Source organism: Armigeres subalbatus, chromosome 2 (assembly GCF_024139115.2).
Source record: "Armigeres subalbatus isolate Guangzhou_Male chromosome 2, GZ_Asu_2, whole genome shotgun sequence".
Classification (NCBI taxonomy): domain Eukaryota; kingdom Metazoa; phylum Arthropoda; class Insecta; order Diptera; family Culicidae; genus Armigeres; species Armigeres subalbatus.
Genome location: NC_085140.1, coordinates 136211340 through 136226364, shown reverse-complemented (window position 1 = coordinate 136226364; position 15025 = coordinate 136211340). Strand labels below are relative to the sequence as shown.

Here is a 15025-nt window from a genome sequence, read left to right as displayed (position 1 = left end):
GATTGACAACATCACCAACACAATCGAAAACACGTGTTGGCAGTCAAAAAGTTGCACACAAACCGTTCGTATTTGCGGTGGCAAATGTTGCACCGTCGGTGTACACCGTCGGAATGAACGAAAACGGCATTAGTTTCAGACTGAAACTTTAAGTAAATTACTGACAACTATCGCTTTGCGAACAACGATAAAAGAGAGGCAAAAACCTCTTCGAATCATAACAAGCCATGAAAACAAAATTATCGCACTTGCATACAAGTTGAAAAAAAAACTGATTCGGATAGGCTTCCCCCACCGATGGGGTTTGATATAGGAATGGGCGTTTTTTTAAAAAAATATCGATACTGCTGGATTAATGTTTTTATTTTCGAAACATCGATGCCAAAAAATATCGGCGTTGAAACATCGATATTTCGATATATCGATTCGTTAAAAAAAATTAAAAGCACGACAAAAAAAATAAAAAGGAAAAAAATAAATAAATATTGATTGCATCATCGCATCACACATCACATGTTTTAACTGATTGTAACTCATGTTTGCTATATTTCAACTTTTGAATTGCGGATATTATGTCTCCTAAATTCAAAATATCGAAATCCGAATGAACTTCAAAAAAATCGATACAAAATATCGATTAATCGGAGTGAAAATATCGATTCCCGATATTTCGTATCGGTGTCACAAAATTCCTAGTTTGATATAACTAGTTCTCGCAGATTTCATGTTAGGGACCATATTTTCTTCGCACAGCTGTGTAAAACAAGTTGAAATGCATCATCAGAACCGGTGCCCCCGCAATTGGGGCTTATTGAAAGAAATATATCATGGGTTGTAGCCCCCCGAATCAGTTCATTATCGTAACAGCTACCAAAAACCGTCTCTCAGATATGGTAAGTGAGAGGTTATCTCATTCTTCTTTGGATTCAAACCCTGATATTGGATCCTGCAGGATATATATACATTGTGCTAATCCCGCGAAATGGCCGGACTATAGCATGGCCACAACTAAAACGGCAGCAAAATAAAAAGAAATTTTCCATAAAATATTAAGAATTTGCAAATAAAGAAATCAGGATAGAAGCAATATGTCCGGCAATTGAAGTGCTACATGAGAATAAACAGATAAATTGATCAAAATAAAAGTATTTCATAACAATGTCATTCAATTTCACAAGAAAATATATCACTTTTTGAAATCTAACGGGTCTAGTTAAACTTTTTCGTTAACCACTCGTCGTAGACGATCGAGGAACGCATCTGAGAGGCCCGACGGTGTTCTTGTGGTATTTTATCAGATGTCATCAGATGTCGCTTCAGTTCTGATGTGATGTATTACTTTTAGATCAGACGTGACCCTCAATATACTCTAGACATTCATGGGGTTCAAGTCCGGCAAACTCGCTGGCCGTTCTTAGCTCGTAATGAACCCTGAAAACCCCATTGTAGGATTTTCTTCACTTTTTCAGCCGGCGTCTACTCCTGTCGTAAGACCCAACCCCTGGTATACCATTTGCTTGATCAGATATGCAGACATTTCGGTTTCATTTATATGGAGGGGAGGGGTCTCAAACCAGCATTAAAACCTTCCCCGGTCCCAAAAATCCCTGCATACAAATTTTCTCTCCGATAGGTTTAGTAGTTTCTGAGTCTATAAGGGTCGTACAGACAGACAGAAATTCAAGCAGCAACAGCCATATATTCCAAAATAAGCAACAATCAATCATTTCGACATAGCAGTTTATTTAAACTCGCTAACTAAACTGATTCTGTTACGTCAGTCTTCTCAAAGCTTATCTATTTTTCAGTCTATCACCCAAACCCATTAACATCATAAATCTCACCTAATTTTTGTTTCCATTTTACTTTTTTTTCCAGGGATCGAGTCTTCAGGGTTAACCTGAAAAATGTCAGCATGACGTCGTGTGAGGTAAGTCGAATCATCTTATGACGCCTGAAAAAAGTATCAAATCATTTTCTTCGAAAATCCCACCACATCGCGCCTTATGGTATCATTATTCTCAGTATCAGAACGATGTAGCCACACTTTTTTGGGGACGACATTCCCGGAATCGAAAAAGATATTCGGGCGCTCACATATGGATGTTTCCTAAACGCTTTTCGGAATCGACCACACCCTGTCGATCACGACGGCTAAAGTTGTTGTTCCGAGTGATTTTCTCCGCCTCACGATTTTTTTTTCCTTTCCTTCCTACTGGTGGCCGTGCCAGCCTCATCGATGGCTTTCATTGTCAATGACCAGCCATCGAGACTTGCTGAGAGTGTGAAATTTGACGCGTGAAGTGTCCTGTGAGCAGCGAAATCAAGAAAAAGTGCACCGAAGTGGAAACCATATTCGGTATCGCCGTTCCGGGGTTGTTTTTTATTTCGGGGGGATTTCGAAAAATGATAAAAGAGATTCCAAGAAAAGCCCGAAACGACTTTGATAAAGTGAAATGCCATTTTGATCCAATTGAATGGAAAAAAATAGCTCTCCATTTGTACAACCACAGTGGTGCTATAGTTGATCGGTGGGAAAGCTGTGCTTGACTGGTTCATGGTGCTGCATCACATAGGCGGAAAAATACACGTCGAGTACCACGCGTGCGAGATATACCGGGTGGTAGTTTATCTATTTATTTTAGTTTAGTTTCGAGAAGTATTAACATTTCTTTTAAAAATACATCAAAAGTGATTTAAAGTCAGTTTATTTACGTACTTAGACTGCGTGGAAGTAAAATTACGAAACACCAGTAGAAGAGAAGGCTATTCATCATCACGAGTCTCAAACAATTATAAATGTTTGAGGAGACGAGGGGACATTTACAAAAAAACATTCTCTCCATAGATGGATAGAAAACAGATTTCCATATAACATTTTTCGATTTTTTTTCCAGATATTTTTCGATCTCCTATTTTTTGTCTGCGAAATCCTTCAAACGAATCAACGAATCGAAATAATGCGATGACACACTCGATGATGGGATGGAAACTCTGATTCCCACCTTCGTCATGTCGCCATTGCACACATACGAATACACATTCCCAGCCCAAGTACGGTTCCGAATATGCTAGATGGAGATGCTAAATTGATTGCGAGTATTTATGCTTGATTGAGTGCCGATTATGTGATATGTTGCTTTCCCGGTGCCGGTGTGGGATTTGTGCTGGAGAAGGACACGCGTGATGGAGAGTTCCGTGCGTATGAATTTCGAATATCCGTAATAGCCCAACGAGTTTTCAACAGTTTATTCTTTGAACGGTACTCAATTTCCATCATGATTGATAGTCTTGAACGTGACTGATGAGCATTTCCAGTGAGTGGTTGGAACTGGAAATTGGCGCATACGAACATATTATCGATATTAATTGAAACATAAAACTTTCTGTCAGAAATCCAATACTTATAAATCTTAAATGTTATTCGATATATCGTTGTATTTTGTTTTCGTCAGCCTTTAGTAATAATTAGTCAAAACTTCGAAATATAATATGGTCAGTTGATTGATTCAATTTCAATTTCGAACCTGTTATTGAATTATTTATCCTGTCTAATCCAATATGGGCTTCAAATATTATCTTCACTACTTCAATAGCTTAATAATCTAACTAAAACTGGTGTGCCATTCAACTTAATATTCTATCAGCATTTCCACAGTTATTAATTGGAAGATTTTATATGCCCGCTATTGTGTGAGTATGTATCGTATGTCGGGAATGTTTCCCACCAGACTACAGTTTTAGAATCGAACCCTCCATCTCCGGGTTAACTAGGCTAAATATAGATTCAAATTTTAGTAACCTACCATGTTCTTGTAATAAATAACAAAAATGATATGTACTTGATTGATTTTATACCTTTACCAATGATGGTCGCACACTCCGTGATGTTCGGAGCAACACTGAATGAAATGTCATATTCCAGGTCATTCGTTCTTGGGCCGCACAAACATCTTCTTCGATTGCATACAGACAGCGAGTGCGAGATCTACCCTTGAACCGACGTCCTCTTCCAAGTTCTCTGCTAAACATGACTTTTGCAAGTCTCTCTTCCGGCACACGCACTGCAGGCAGTCGATGTCTGCATTTTTGTATACTTGATGCAACTCGCGATTCATGCGTCTGTGCCATTCATCGTTTTCCACCACGTCGCCAAGAATCGAATGCGATAATTTCCGCACAAACACTCGGCATCTTTTAACATTCATCATATTCTTGGAAGGCGACTGGACGAAGATAGGGGTACTGTTCCGATCTCCATCTCACTGAACATATAATCATCTCATCGCTAAACAAAGAAATACGACACCAGTTTCGTCGCTTCTTTTGTCAACATGCTGTAAAAAAAACCCCAAAAATATTAAACAAACCATGTTCCTTCCCATTGCTTTGTTTTTGATGGGATGAACATCGGAGCCATGAGATGAAGTCCAGGAGCAGTTCCCCTATATGAATTTGTCGACAACCTCAAATCACCTCCCATCCATTTCTACCTTGGGATCAAGACTGTCTTAATCTCTGCCAGCTATAATATACCTAATTTTGACAGAGTTAACAGCCCTAGTCTTTCACCCAACAAACAATTTATGCTGCCTTGTCATAAGACGAGTTCGTAAAATATAATTTAATTACACCACTTAATTGTACCTCGACAGATACGTATTTCGACCTCATACGTATTTCGTGTCTCGTACTTGACTCGACTTCATATGAAAAGTGAGGACATTCCACTAAAAAGCTCAAAATAATATTCTTAACAATTTATGCTGATTAAGCTAGTTGTTTAGCCGAATAAGACTATTTTTGGTTTAATAAGCCCTCTATCAGCTTCCAATGTTTGTTGAGCAGTCTCTCGTTAAGAAGGTACGAAAGCCTCTTCCTCTGCTATGCGATCTACACAAATGATGTTGATCCCAAGTAACACAACTTGTCGAAACTCAGAAATTACAACTTGTTTATGTCTTTTTGATAGAGCAAAATAGTATTGCCAATATCACATATACGACTACAATATAACGGAAAAAGCGCAAGAGGTGGAGTCAATATCTAATCTAAGTTTTATTGGGATTTATTTTGACACAAAAATACAACGCAATTATAACACATGCTGCTGAAAAACCAAGTTGTCATTTTTTTCAATTTCTTTTTCTGGTTTTCATAAATTTCCATGAAAGTTTCGTAGAGGGTATTGATGATGGTAATCAAATTATATTTTTCTATTCTTTTTGCGTGATAATTAGCTAACTACATTGTGCAAATTAACATGCCATTCTGATTTTTTGGTGAAACTAACATTTTTGCTGCTGGAGAAATCATGCGCCTTTAGAAGCTGATGGAATTAATGGCAAGTGAATAAAAAATCAGTACGAAATGATAGAAAAATCAGTCATATTGTTGACCAAGGCCATAACAATTCGCCATTATCATCATACAGCATTACACTGGTTATCAAACATTTTAGAATCTCTTTGATTTTTTAAATTTTATTCATATGACTCACCATATAATAGTAACTAAGTATGATATCAACGAAATTTGGAATATAATAGATCGATTTAATAATAACAAATCAGAACAAAGAACATATTATAGATTCTGATAGATTGGCAGTATTCCGCATTTGCTTTCCTTTTATATTTGTCTCCAGATTTGCTAGCTAAAGGCGTAGGGTTGACTACTTTTCCCCGTTAATTTATATACCCAATATTATAATAAAATCCGAATTATTAATTTGCAACATAAAATTATTATTTTTAAAATCAAAGAGAATTTCAATATTTTTGGTCACCAATGTAATTCACATCTGTCAAAAATTACCTTTCATAAATGTGCTACTACAAATCTCATATAAAACTTATATATAATTCAAGTCGCAACCAAAACATGAGAGTTTGTTATAACACAGCAATAAATCGGTTTTCGAAATACCTACTAATTGTACATAGGTTGCAGGGGTTATACACGAAAACATTAACATAATAATAAAGTGAACGAATTGAGTCCTATTTATATTTGAAGAATATTAAAAAATGATGATGTAAAAGATACCAGAAATGTTGTGAATACTTTTCGACTACATCGGAAGCAGCTACCCAGAGAGCTAGTGAAGAATTTGAGGAAGTACGCTGAAGGAAGACCTATGGAAGGAAATCTTTTTCTTTCCCTGCTGTTGTATGCAGGATCAAAAGTAATCAATCGTATTTTCTTCGTAAATTGAAGGTAAGCGTGAATATTTTTAATCACAGCCGTGGTAGACTTCACTCACAGTGTTAAACATACACCCAAGGGCTGTTTTTTCGTGTGTGATTTCAATTGTAATAAATAAGTATACAAAAATCATATATAGGGGAAATGTTCCGATCTCCATCTCACTGTACATTTATCCATCTCATCGCTAAACAAAGAAATACGGTACCAACTTCGTCGCTTCTTTTTGTCAACATGCGTGCTCACTGCTGAAAAAAATCGCAAAAATAATAAACAAACCAAATTCTTTTCCATTGCTTTGTTTTTTTATGGGACGGAAATAGGAGCTATGAGATGAAGTGGCGAACCGTTCCCCTACCTCAAAAAAATATCACTTTTTCAGTTCTTGTTTTAAACTAGTTACAAACAAGTATAAAACATATAAGAACCATAATTTGTAACTTTTGGATCCAAAAACAATTAGAACCAAAGTACGACCATTAAAATACATGGTGTATCAGTCAAAACATATTTACAATCCAAATATAACTTTTATTTTTATTTTTCTATTTGAACAATGTTGCAAGTGCTACTAGGGATGTCATCCGCAAACCAAGAAGTGTGTAAGACTTGTTGATGATGGTTTTGGTTCTTTGCACATCAGATTGCACTTCCCAGAGCCATATCGAATAGCAGATCGCCCTGCTTTAATCCATCTAACGTCACGAAAGACAATGAGACCATCAGACATTCTGACGCTCGATTTGGATCCATCCAGCATCGCACGAATTAGCCTAATAAGCTTTGCCGGGAAGCCATGTTCGAGCATTATAGGCTACAAACAGATGATGTATTCCGCAAGTTGTATTCCAGGAGTTTATCAAGGATTTGTCGTAGAATAAACATCTGGTCCGCTGTTGATCTTCTTCTCGAAAACCGCTTTGGTATACGCCGACAAATTGTGGTATTAAGGACTAAGAAGTGTTAAATTTCGATAGTTTTCACAATGGATATGCAAGCTCGAAGGCATGTCTTCTCCCTCCCAAATTATTTCACGCTCCTCTGCTTGTCCTGATTCTGTTTCTGCCCTATCTGTACGATTGTCTATCCAACAAAAACAAAAAACAAAAAGTACTCCTTCCATCTGGCAGTCACCTCTGTTCGTTCGGTCAACAGATTTTCGGAGCTGTCATTGATCATAACTGGCGCCGGTGTGGTTTCTTGCGCTTGTTGTTGATCGCTTTGTAGAGCTTCCGCGCGTCGATTCTGGCAAAGCTTCCCTCTGCCTCCGAGAGCACTTTTTCGTTGTTCCCCAGGTTTCTCTCGCTGCTACGCGCTGCGCTGGGGAAGTTTTTTCAGCTGTCCCTAATTCTTTATATCGGTACACTCAACCCTCTTTATACGGAACTTTTTCATACGTCACTTCGTTTTACGTCTTACTTCTTGCGGCACGTGACGTAAAAAGAATTTTGAGCATTATTGTCATCCAAAAAAAAGCCCATTAGAAGGCACTCCTAGAAACCTAGAAAATCAAGTAGCTGTTTTTCATATTCAACATTTGCCTTCAACAAATTTTCCAATCCAATATTCAAAGGGATGATATCTGTTTTGAAACTGGTTCATGCCATATTTGATCTAGGAAACCAAATCGTTTTCGCCTTCAATGACTGGTCCGTTTCAGGTCATCCAAGAATTTCCTGTAGAATAGGCCTCAAGGTCTACACGTGAAACCAAAGAACTGATATCTCATTTTTAAATATGATTCATATCCTATTCGATACAGTGAACCAAATTGGATACGCTTTCAATAGCTGTTTCTTTCCAGTCTAAAAATTGTTATGTATTTTTGAAAAGGGCTTATACGCTATTTGATCTATTGAACCAAAGTAGTTGAAGGTTTACATGCGTAACCAAAGGATTATTCTCTCTATTTGAAAATGATTAATGCCCTTGTCAATCCAGAGAAAAAATGGATTCGCTTTTAATTACTATTTCGCACAAGGTCATCCAAGAAATATATCTCTTTGAAAATGGTCCATGCCCTATTGGATCTATTTGACCAAATTGGATGCACCTTAAATAACTGTTCCGTTTCAAGTCATACGCACCAACAAAGGGCTAATATCTCTCTCTTTTTTTTAAATCGTTCATTGTACAAAATTCAAAATTGTACACGCCTTCAATAATTGTTTCGCCTTAGATCGTTCAAGAATTCCCTGCAGTCTAGACCTTAAGATCTACAAGCGCAACCAAAGGTTTGTTACCTTTTTTTAAATTTGGTCCGTGCCCTTTTCAATACGTAGAATCAAATTGAATCCGAAAATGTCCTAGAGTATAGGCCTTGAGGTCTATAGGATCTATTAAATTGTAAATTGATAAAATGGAGTAAATTGGATAACCATTCAATAACTATTCTATTTCAGGTCATTCAAGAATTCCTTGGAGTATAAGCGTCAAGGTATGCACGTGTACCCAATCTCTTTTTGTAAATGCCTCATGCCCTTTTTTTCCTGTTCGGGTGTGCCACTGCGACCAGTTATTAGATCTATTGTAGCATTCCCCGTATCCTTAGAGTTTAAGTGCATGTCGAATTACTCCATTACTATTGAGAAGCAATGAAGTATCGGTTTCGATACAGTTCTTGTTTTGTTTTCCCAAGAGTACATGATACGGTCCCGTTATTTAGACCCTTCACAGAGAGCAATCTCATTGAATCGTTCCTTGAGAAAACAGAACAGTAATACTGTTAATTGGCCATGCATCGGAGCTCTACCCACACCCTTCTCTTGCTTCTAGAATATCACCAGTAGAGCTACAAACCCGGGATTTAGCTCTACCTACAAGACCATTTCAATCTAGAGAAGTTGTTCAGTAACAAGAATTTTCGTGTGTTCCTCGAACTACCATTGTTTACCAGTCCATGAAGAGTTAATACATCCATAGAACCCTAACTCGAACTTTTTCCAGCAGTTAGTCAGCCTAGGTCGATGGGCCCTGGTTTTATAACTAATTGCTAGAAAATATGTTTCCGCATACAATTTAGCCTCAAACGAGAGGAATTTGAGTCTTTCAACCATGTGCAGGGTAACGTTAATTTCGTTATAATTCAAAAACTGCAATTGGTAGAGAGGACTAAATACGATAAATCCTTGAAATATCACAACTTATTGCCCTAGCTTGAAAAATGGATTAAGCTAGGGCTCGGTTTGGTAGATCTTACACCGTAAAACACTACGTAAAAGTGATCTACCAGCTTTACGGGGTGGCTCATGCCCTATTTTATCTATTTAATCAAATTGGATACGCCTTCAATAGCTTTCCAGGTCATCCAAGAATTTCCTGGAGTATAGGCCTTAAGGTCTACACGCACTACTAGATGGCCTATATATATTTTTGCCTTTCTCGTCCAACAATGTTGTACCGAAAGGCTATATCAGCTCGACGAACTGAGGTGATGTCTGTATGTGTGTGTGTATATGTACACAATTTGTAGACACACTTTTTGGAACTTAGCATTACCCGATTTACTCGCAACAAGTTGTATTCGACGGAGAATTCGATCCCATTGTTTGCTATTTAAAATTGGCCCGATCGGACATTGCATTTTGAAATTGGAAAAAAAAATTCAAAATCGAAAAAAAATATCCGGAGGGGGTGGCATGCATATACATTCAAAAACATGAAAAATTATGAAATAATTTGATTTAGACCCCTAAAGTGGTTTGCTGATCTTTCTTATATGATTTTTCAATACATTTTATGATGCACGAGAAAGGCATCATCGCCGCTAGGTGGATTAATCTGGGTTCTTTAAATAGTTCCTGCTCTATTTGATCCAAAAAATATAATTGGAAAAGCCTTCAATAACCTTGCGGTTCAGGTCATCCCAGAATTTCGTGGAGTACAGACATTGAAATCCACACACGTAACCAAAGGTTTTTTGAAAATAGTTCATGCCCTTGATTTGATTTGGTACTCCAAGATCTATTGGAATATAGGGCTCGGATCTACACGCGTAACTGTATATATGTTTTGGAGACACCTTTAATAGCCGCCTTCCGTAGAATCGAATTTTGATATGCCTTTAATAAATGTTTCGCCCCAGGTCATCCAAGAATTTCCTAGAGTATAGACCTTGAAGTCTACATGATCTATTTAAGTAAATTGGATAACCATTCAATAACTGTTCTTCTTCAGGTCAGTCGTGTAACCAAAGGGCTGTAATCTCTTTTGTTAAATGGTTCATGCCTTATTTTATCTATTTAATCAAATTGGATACGCCTTCAATACCTGTTCCTTTCCAGGTCATCCAAGAATTCCCTGGAGTGCAGGCCTTGAGGTCTACACGCGTTCCTAGATGGTGTAAATATTTTTTTGGATAGTTCCTGCTCTATTTGACCCAAGAAATCAAATTGGATACGCCTTCAATAATCTCGCGTTTCAGATCACCCAAGAGTTCCTAGAGTACAGGCCTTAAAACCCACACACGTAACCGAAGATTTTTTTTAATAGCTCATGCCCTATTTGATCTATTAAACCAAATTAAACATGCCTTCCCCTCAAGATGCTCCAAGAATTATTGAAATATAGGGCCCGGATCTACACGCGTAACTGAAGGGCTGTTATTTTAATGGTTCATGCCATTTTTAATCCGTACGCCAAAATCCGCCTTTCATACCCGTTCCGTTCCTGATTATTAACGAATTCCATGAAGTGTGGATTTAAACAGCATTAAAACTGTTTTGTCTTTTAATAATAGTGTGTGCCCTTTTTTAATCAAAGAGTCATCCGAGAATTCCATGGAGTACGCCTTCAATTTTGTTGCATCGCAGTTCATCCAAGAATTACCAGAAGTATAAGCTTTCAGCTCCTTGAGAGCTGTTACCCTTTTTGATCGTTCATATTGATTGCGATACATAGAATTGAATTGCGAGCGTTTTTTTTCAGTTCATTCGAAAAATCACTAAAGTATAGGCCTTGAGTTTGCCATGCGTACCCAAAGGATTGTTATCTGTTTAGTAAATGGTCTATGCCCTTTGTAATTCAGAACCAAATTGGATAAGCAATAAACAAGAAATCAGTTTTAAAAAAATATTCAAATAATTACTAAAAGCATGGTGAATTCCTTAGAGAAGAAAATAGATCCTTCGTTATGCGTATTGACCTTATGGTCTGTACTCCAATTCTTGAAAATTTTGGATGGCGTTGAATGGAACATGCATTCTATTCATATCCTATTTGCTTAAAATGATCAGTAAGAGGTTGTTGCATTTCTAAAAGGAGCAAACAGATTTTTCGTTACGCGTATTGACTTTAAAGATTGTACTTTAATTCTTGGAATTCTGGAATGGCCTGAGATGGATCATGTATTAAATTTATATTCAGTTTTTTTTTTCAAATAATTACCAAGAGTATGTTTAAATTATTTTAAAAAAATACCAAATAGATCTTTCGTTACGCATATAGACCTTAAGACCTGTTTTCCAATTCTTGAAAGTCTTGGATGGCCTTCAATAGAACTTGCATTGAATTTTTAATCAATTTGGTTCAAATTTTCACAAAGAGCATGTCTAAAAGGAGCCAACCAGACCTGTACTCCAGTCCTTGGAATTCTTGGATGGCTTGGAATGGAGAACATGTTGAACTCATGTCCAATTTGATTAAATAAGGAATGTTGATGTTTGATCCGCTGGGAGCTTGTACCATATAAAAAATACCTATAGTTGTTAGTTTATGCGTAATAGCCTGAAAGCCTAAACTCCAGGGAACTAGCGGTAGTTTGCCAAAGATTGAATAGTTTGATGTGATAACGGATGATGGTATTATCCACCAGAGCAACCATCACGTTTGAAACAGTTGAATTATTGACAAAACAGAAAATCGAGTAACTGAAGTAACTGTACGTCATTATGATACTCAGAGGTTTGGATTTTTGGGTTACTATGATTATGAAACGTATTTAAAACTGTCCAAAGATCAATGAATTAAGTGAAAAACTAGTAATTCCTTGAGTTAAATGTTGTTTCAAACGAAGATTCATATAGTCGGACAAAGCTGATGGGTTTATAGCTCAATGTGGGAGGCAGGTTTCTAGGTTTCGTAATTGGTATCACTTCAACTGGTCTTCATGTGTAGAAGATGTATTAATTTTGCCATTGGTTGAAAATCATGGCACGGTGACCGTAGAGCTACACAGTTTCAAGTTATAGATGTTCTCGAAACCTATGAATTTCATATTTTGCCGGTCATGATGGTACCGAAGATAGTTGCCCAAAAAGAGATCAGCAATCTCCGGAATCAGCAGAAAGTCGGCTGACGGAGGTACTAGGTCCAGAAAGGTACACATCCTGAAAGCGGGAAACTGGATACGGAATTGACGGTGACGGCTATCGCGAATTGCTCTTGAAGGGAGCGGAGCAGTCAGACGGGAAGCTTTTCGATGTGGCTACGGTTGTGCTAGTTTTGGTACCTTGGACCGGACGAACGGATAATTCATTCCATTTCATTTATTTAGCTTACATCTGACCAGATAACATTGAATCAACAATTGGACGCCAAAGTATTCCAAGCCCACATCTCTCCACCCTCAGTTACGCCTTAAGTCATTTTGTACTTGGTCTATCAACCTTGTTCTCAGCGCTCCACGCCTTCTTTGTCCAACCGTCCAACCTCGATAAAATCTCTGCAAGATTGCTGTCCGGCGTTCTCTCAACATACCTTGCCTGTCGTATCCTTCAAGCTTTTGCCACCTTTTGAATACAGGATCCCGTAGAGTTAGGCGAGCTAGTGGTTTATTCTTCGTCACTACACTCCGTTCTCTTGTACACTGTCAAAGATGGTCCTAAGCTAGCATTTCTGGTGCGATTCCCATTCTTTGACCGCAGCTTCTTTTGAAACCCGTAGTAACTTTCACAAATGATGCACTTTCGTATATCACAGCTATCATTATTATCGAATGGTCGTCGGCAAAGTTGAAGCGCATTATCGAGGTACTATTCCCGTCCCATGTCACAAGTCTCTGGCCTCCAGCACTGCAAAGTTCGGCCGAAGTAGCATTGGTGACGAACAAAGAGTTGCTTGTGTAGGCCAAATCTCTAGGTACAAACAAACCCGAATAGCACACATGTTACACAAAGATCGCAGTCACTTATTTTATTTATTTATTTAATAATCTATATAGTAACATAAATAACCTTTAAAGGTTTTCAAAGTATATGATACCATAACTATAACTAATTGCAGAATGCCATTGTACTCTAACTACGGTTGAAAAATGATGTAATTCTATTTTTAAACGAATGAAAATGTCTTTCAAGCCTACAATTTGACGGTAACTCGTTCCATAATTTGACCGCGCGGTGACGAAATGAATCCTTCAAGTAATTTGTGTAGTATCTCGAAACAATCAGTGACGGTGTTCTTGCTGAACGCGTATAAGTGAAAAAGTTTTCGAGATATTTAGGAGGGTTGCTAAGTATTTTAAACGTTTGTGTGCATGTTCTAATCTTAAGATGGTTAGAAAAACTGCATCCAAGAAGTAGATTGGCGTAATTTGATAATCAAATTTTCAAAAAATCGAGGGTGATCAACACTCACCCGCGATCTTATTTTTAAATTATCAAGTGATAAAAACTCGCCGGCGATTGAGAATCGTTTGAAAATCGTATCTTGATTTGAGCCATTTACCGTTACATTTTGAACTCTTTTTCCTTACTACCATGAAACCATAACGCGAAAAAGAAGATATAACTGGACTTTTGACAATTAGCTGATATTAGTAAAAGTTAATGCATAAATGAAAATTCGGTGTTTATTATCGTTTGAGTACAACATTTAAGAAGTTGTCGCCGGCGACAACTCGCTTACTGTTTTCGCGTGAAAAGTTTTCACATGAAAATTGCAATCATTATCGTTTGAAAATGATTCAGCACAACAATGAATTTGATATGTGGTCAAACTTTCTTAAATTGAATACATATCTTGTAATAGTGTTAAAAACTAGTGTCAGTTTACTGAGGTTTCTTTGAGAAACAAGTCCAAATAGTACATCTTCGTAATCCAAAAGTGGAATAATTTGAGATCTAGCCATTTTTAGTCTAATATGTTGAGGGGTGTAATGTCTTAATATTACTAAGCTATGGAGAGCGTTGTATACTTTACCACACACAGCATTAACTTGAGCATTCCAATTCATATTGCAGTCCATGATAATTCCAAGGTTTTTAACTGTTTCAGAATATTCAATAATGTTATCCCCAACTTTTACCATCGGGGCATCTCGCACACACATACGTTTTGTACGGAAAATAATAGATTGGGTTTTCTTGGTGTTTAGTGTTAGTCCAAAATTATCACACCATCTGACCACATTATTAATGTCGATGTTCATTTTCCTAACTATTTCCGGAAGATCACTATGTTTGCCCGAAATATACAACTGGCAATCGTCAGCGTATAAATGGAACTTACAAAATGATAGTGCAAGGGGTAGATCGTTTATGTACATCGAGAATAGCAGGGGACCCAGTATAGACCCTTGAGGTACACCACATGATACCGATATTTTCTTAGACTATTTGTTGTTAAATTCAACGAATTGGTGTCTTTCTGTTAAGTAGGAAAACATTAGGTTTACTGAAGGTTGATCCAGTTTAAAGTTTTGAAAAAGCTTATCACAAAGTAAGTGATGGTTAATTGAGTCAAATGCCTTACTAAAGTCTAATAACACCATTAAAGTTGCCATTTTGTTATCAAGCGCCTCTCGAATATCATTTTCAATTCTAATCAAGGCTGTAACTGTACTGCAAGTTTTGCGATATCCTGATTGAAATGTACATAG

At 37.3% G+C, this 15025-nt stretch overlaps 1 protein-coding gene across 2 annotated transcripts in view; it reads left to right on the top strand.

The window, feature by feature from the left end:
• Window positions 1-15025, top strand: part of LOC134210897 (semaphorin-2A) — a 367095-nt gene that overhangs the window by 265883 nt on the left and 86187 nt on the right. For both annotated transcript variants that reach the window (XM_062687324.1, XM_062687323.1), the window contains exon 4: window positions 1879-1930. In XM_062687324.1, the coding sequence (XP_062543308.1) occupies window positions 1879-1930 (52 nt within the window). The remainder of the gene's footprint in view (window positions 1-1878; window positions 1931-15025) is intronic.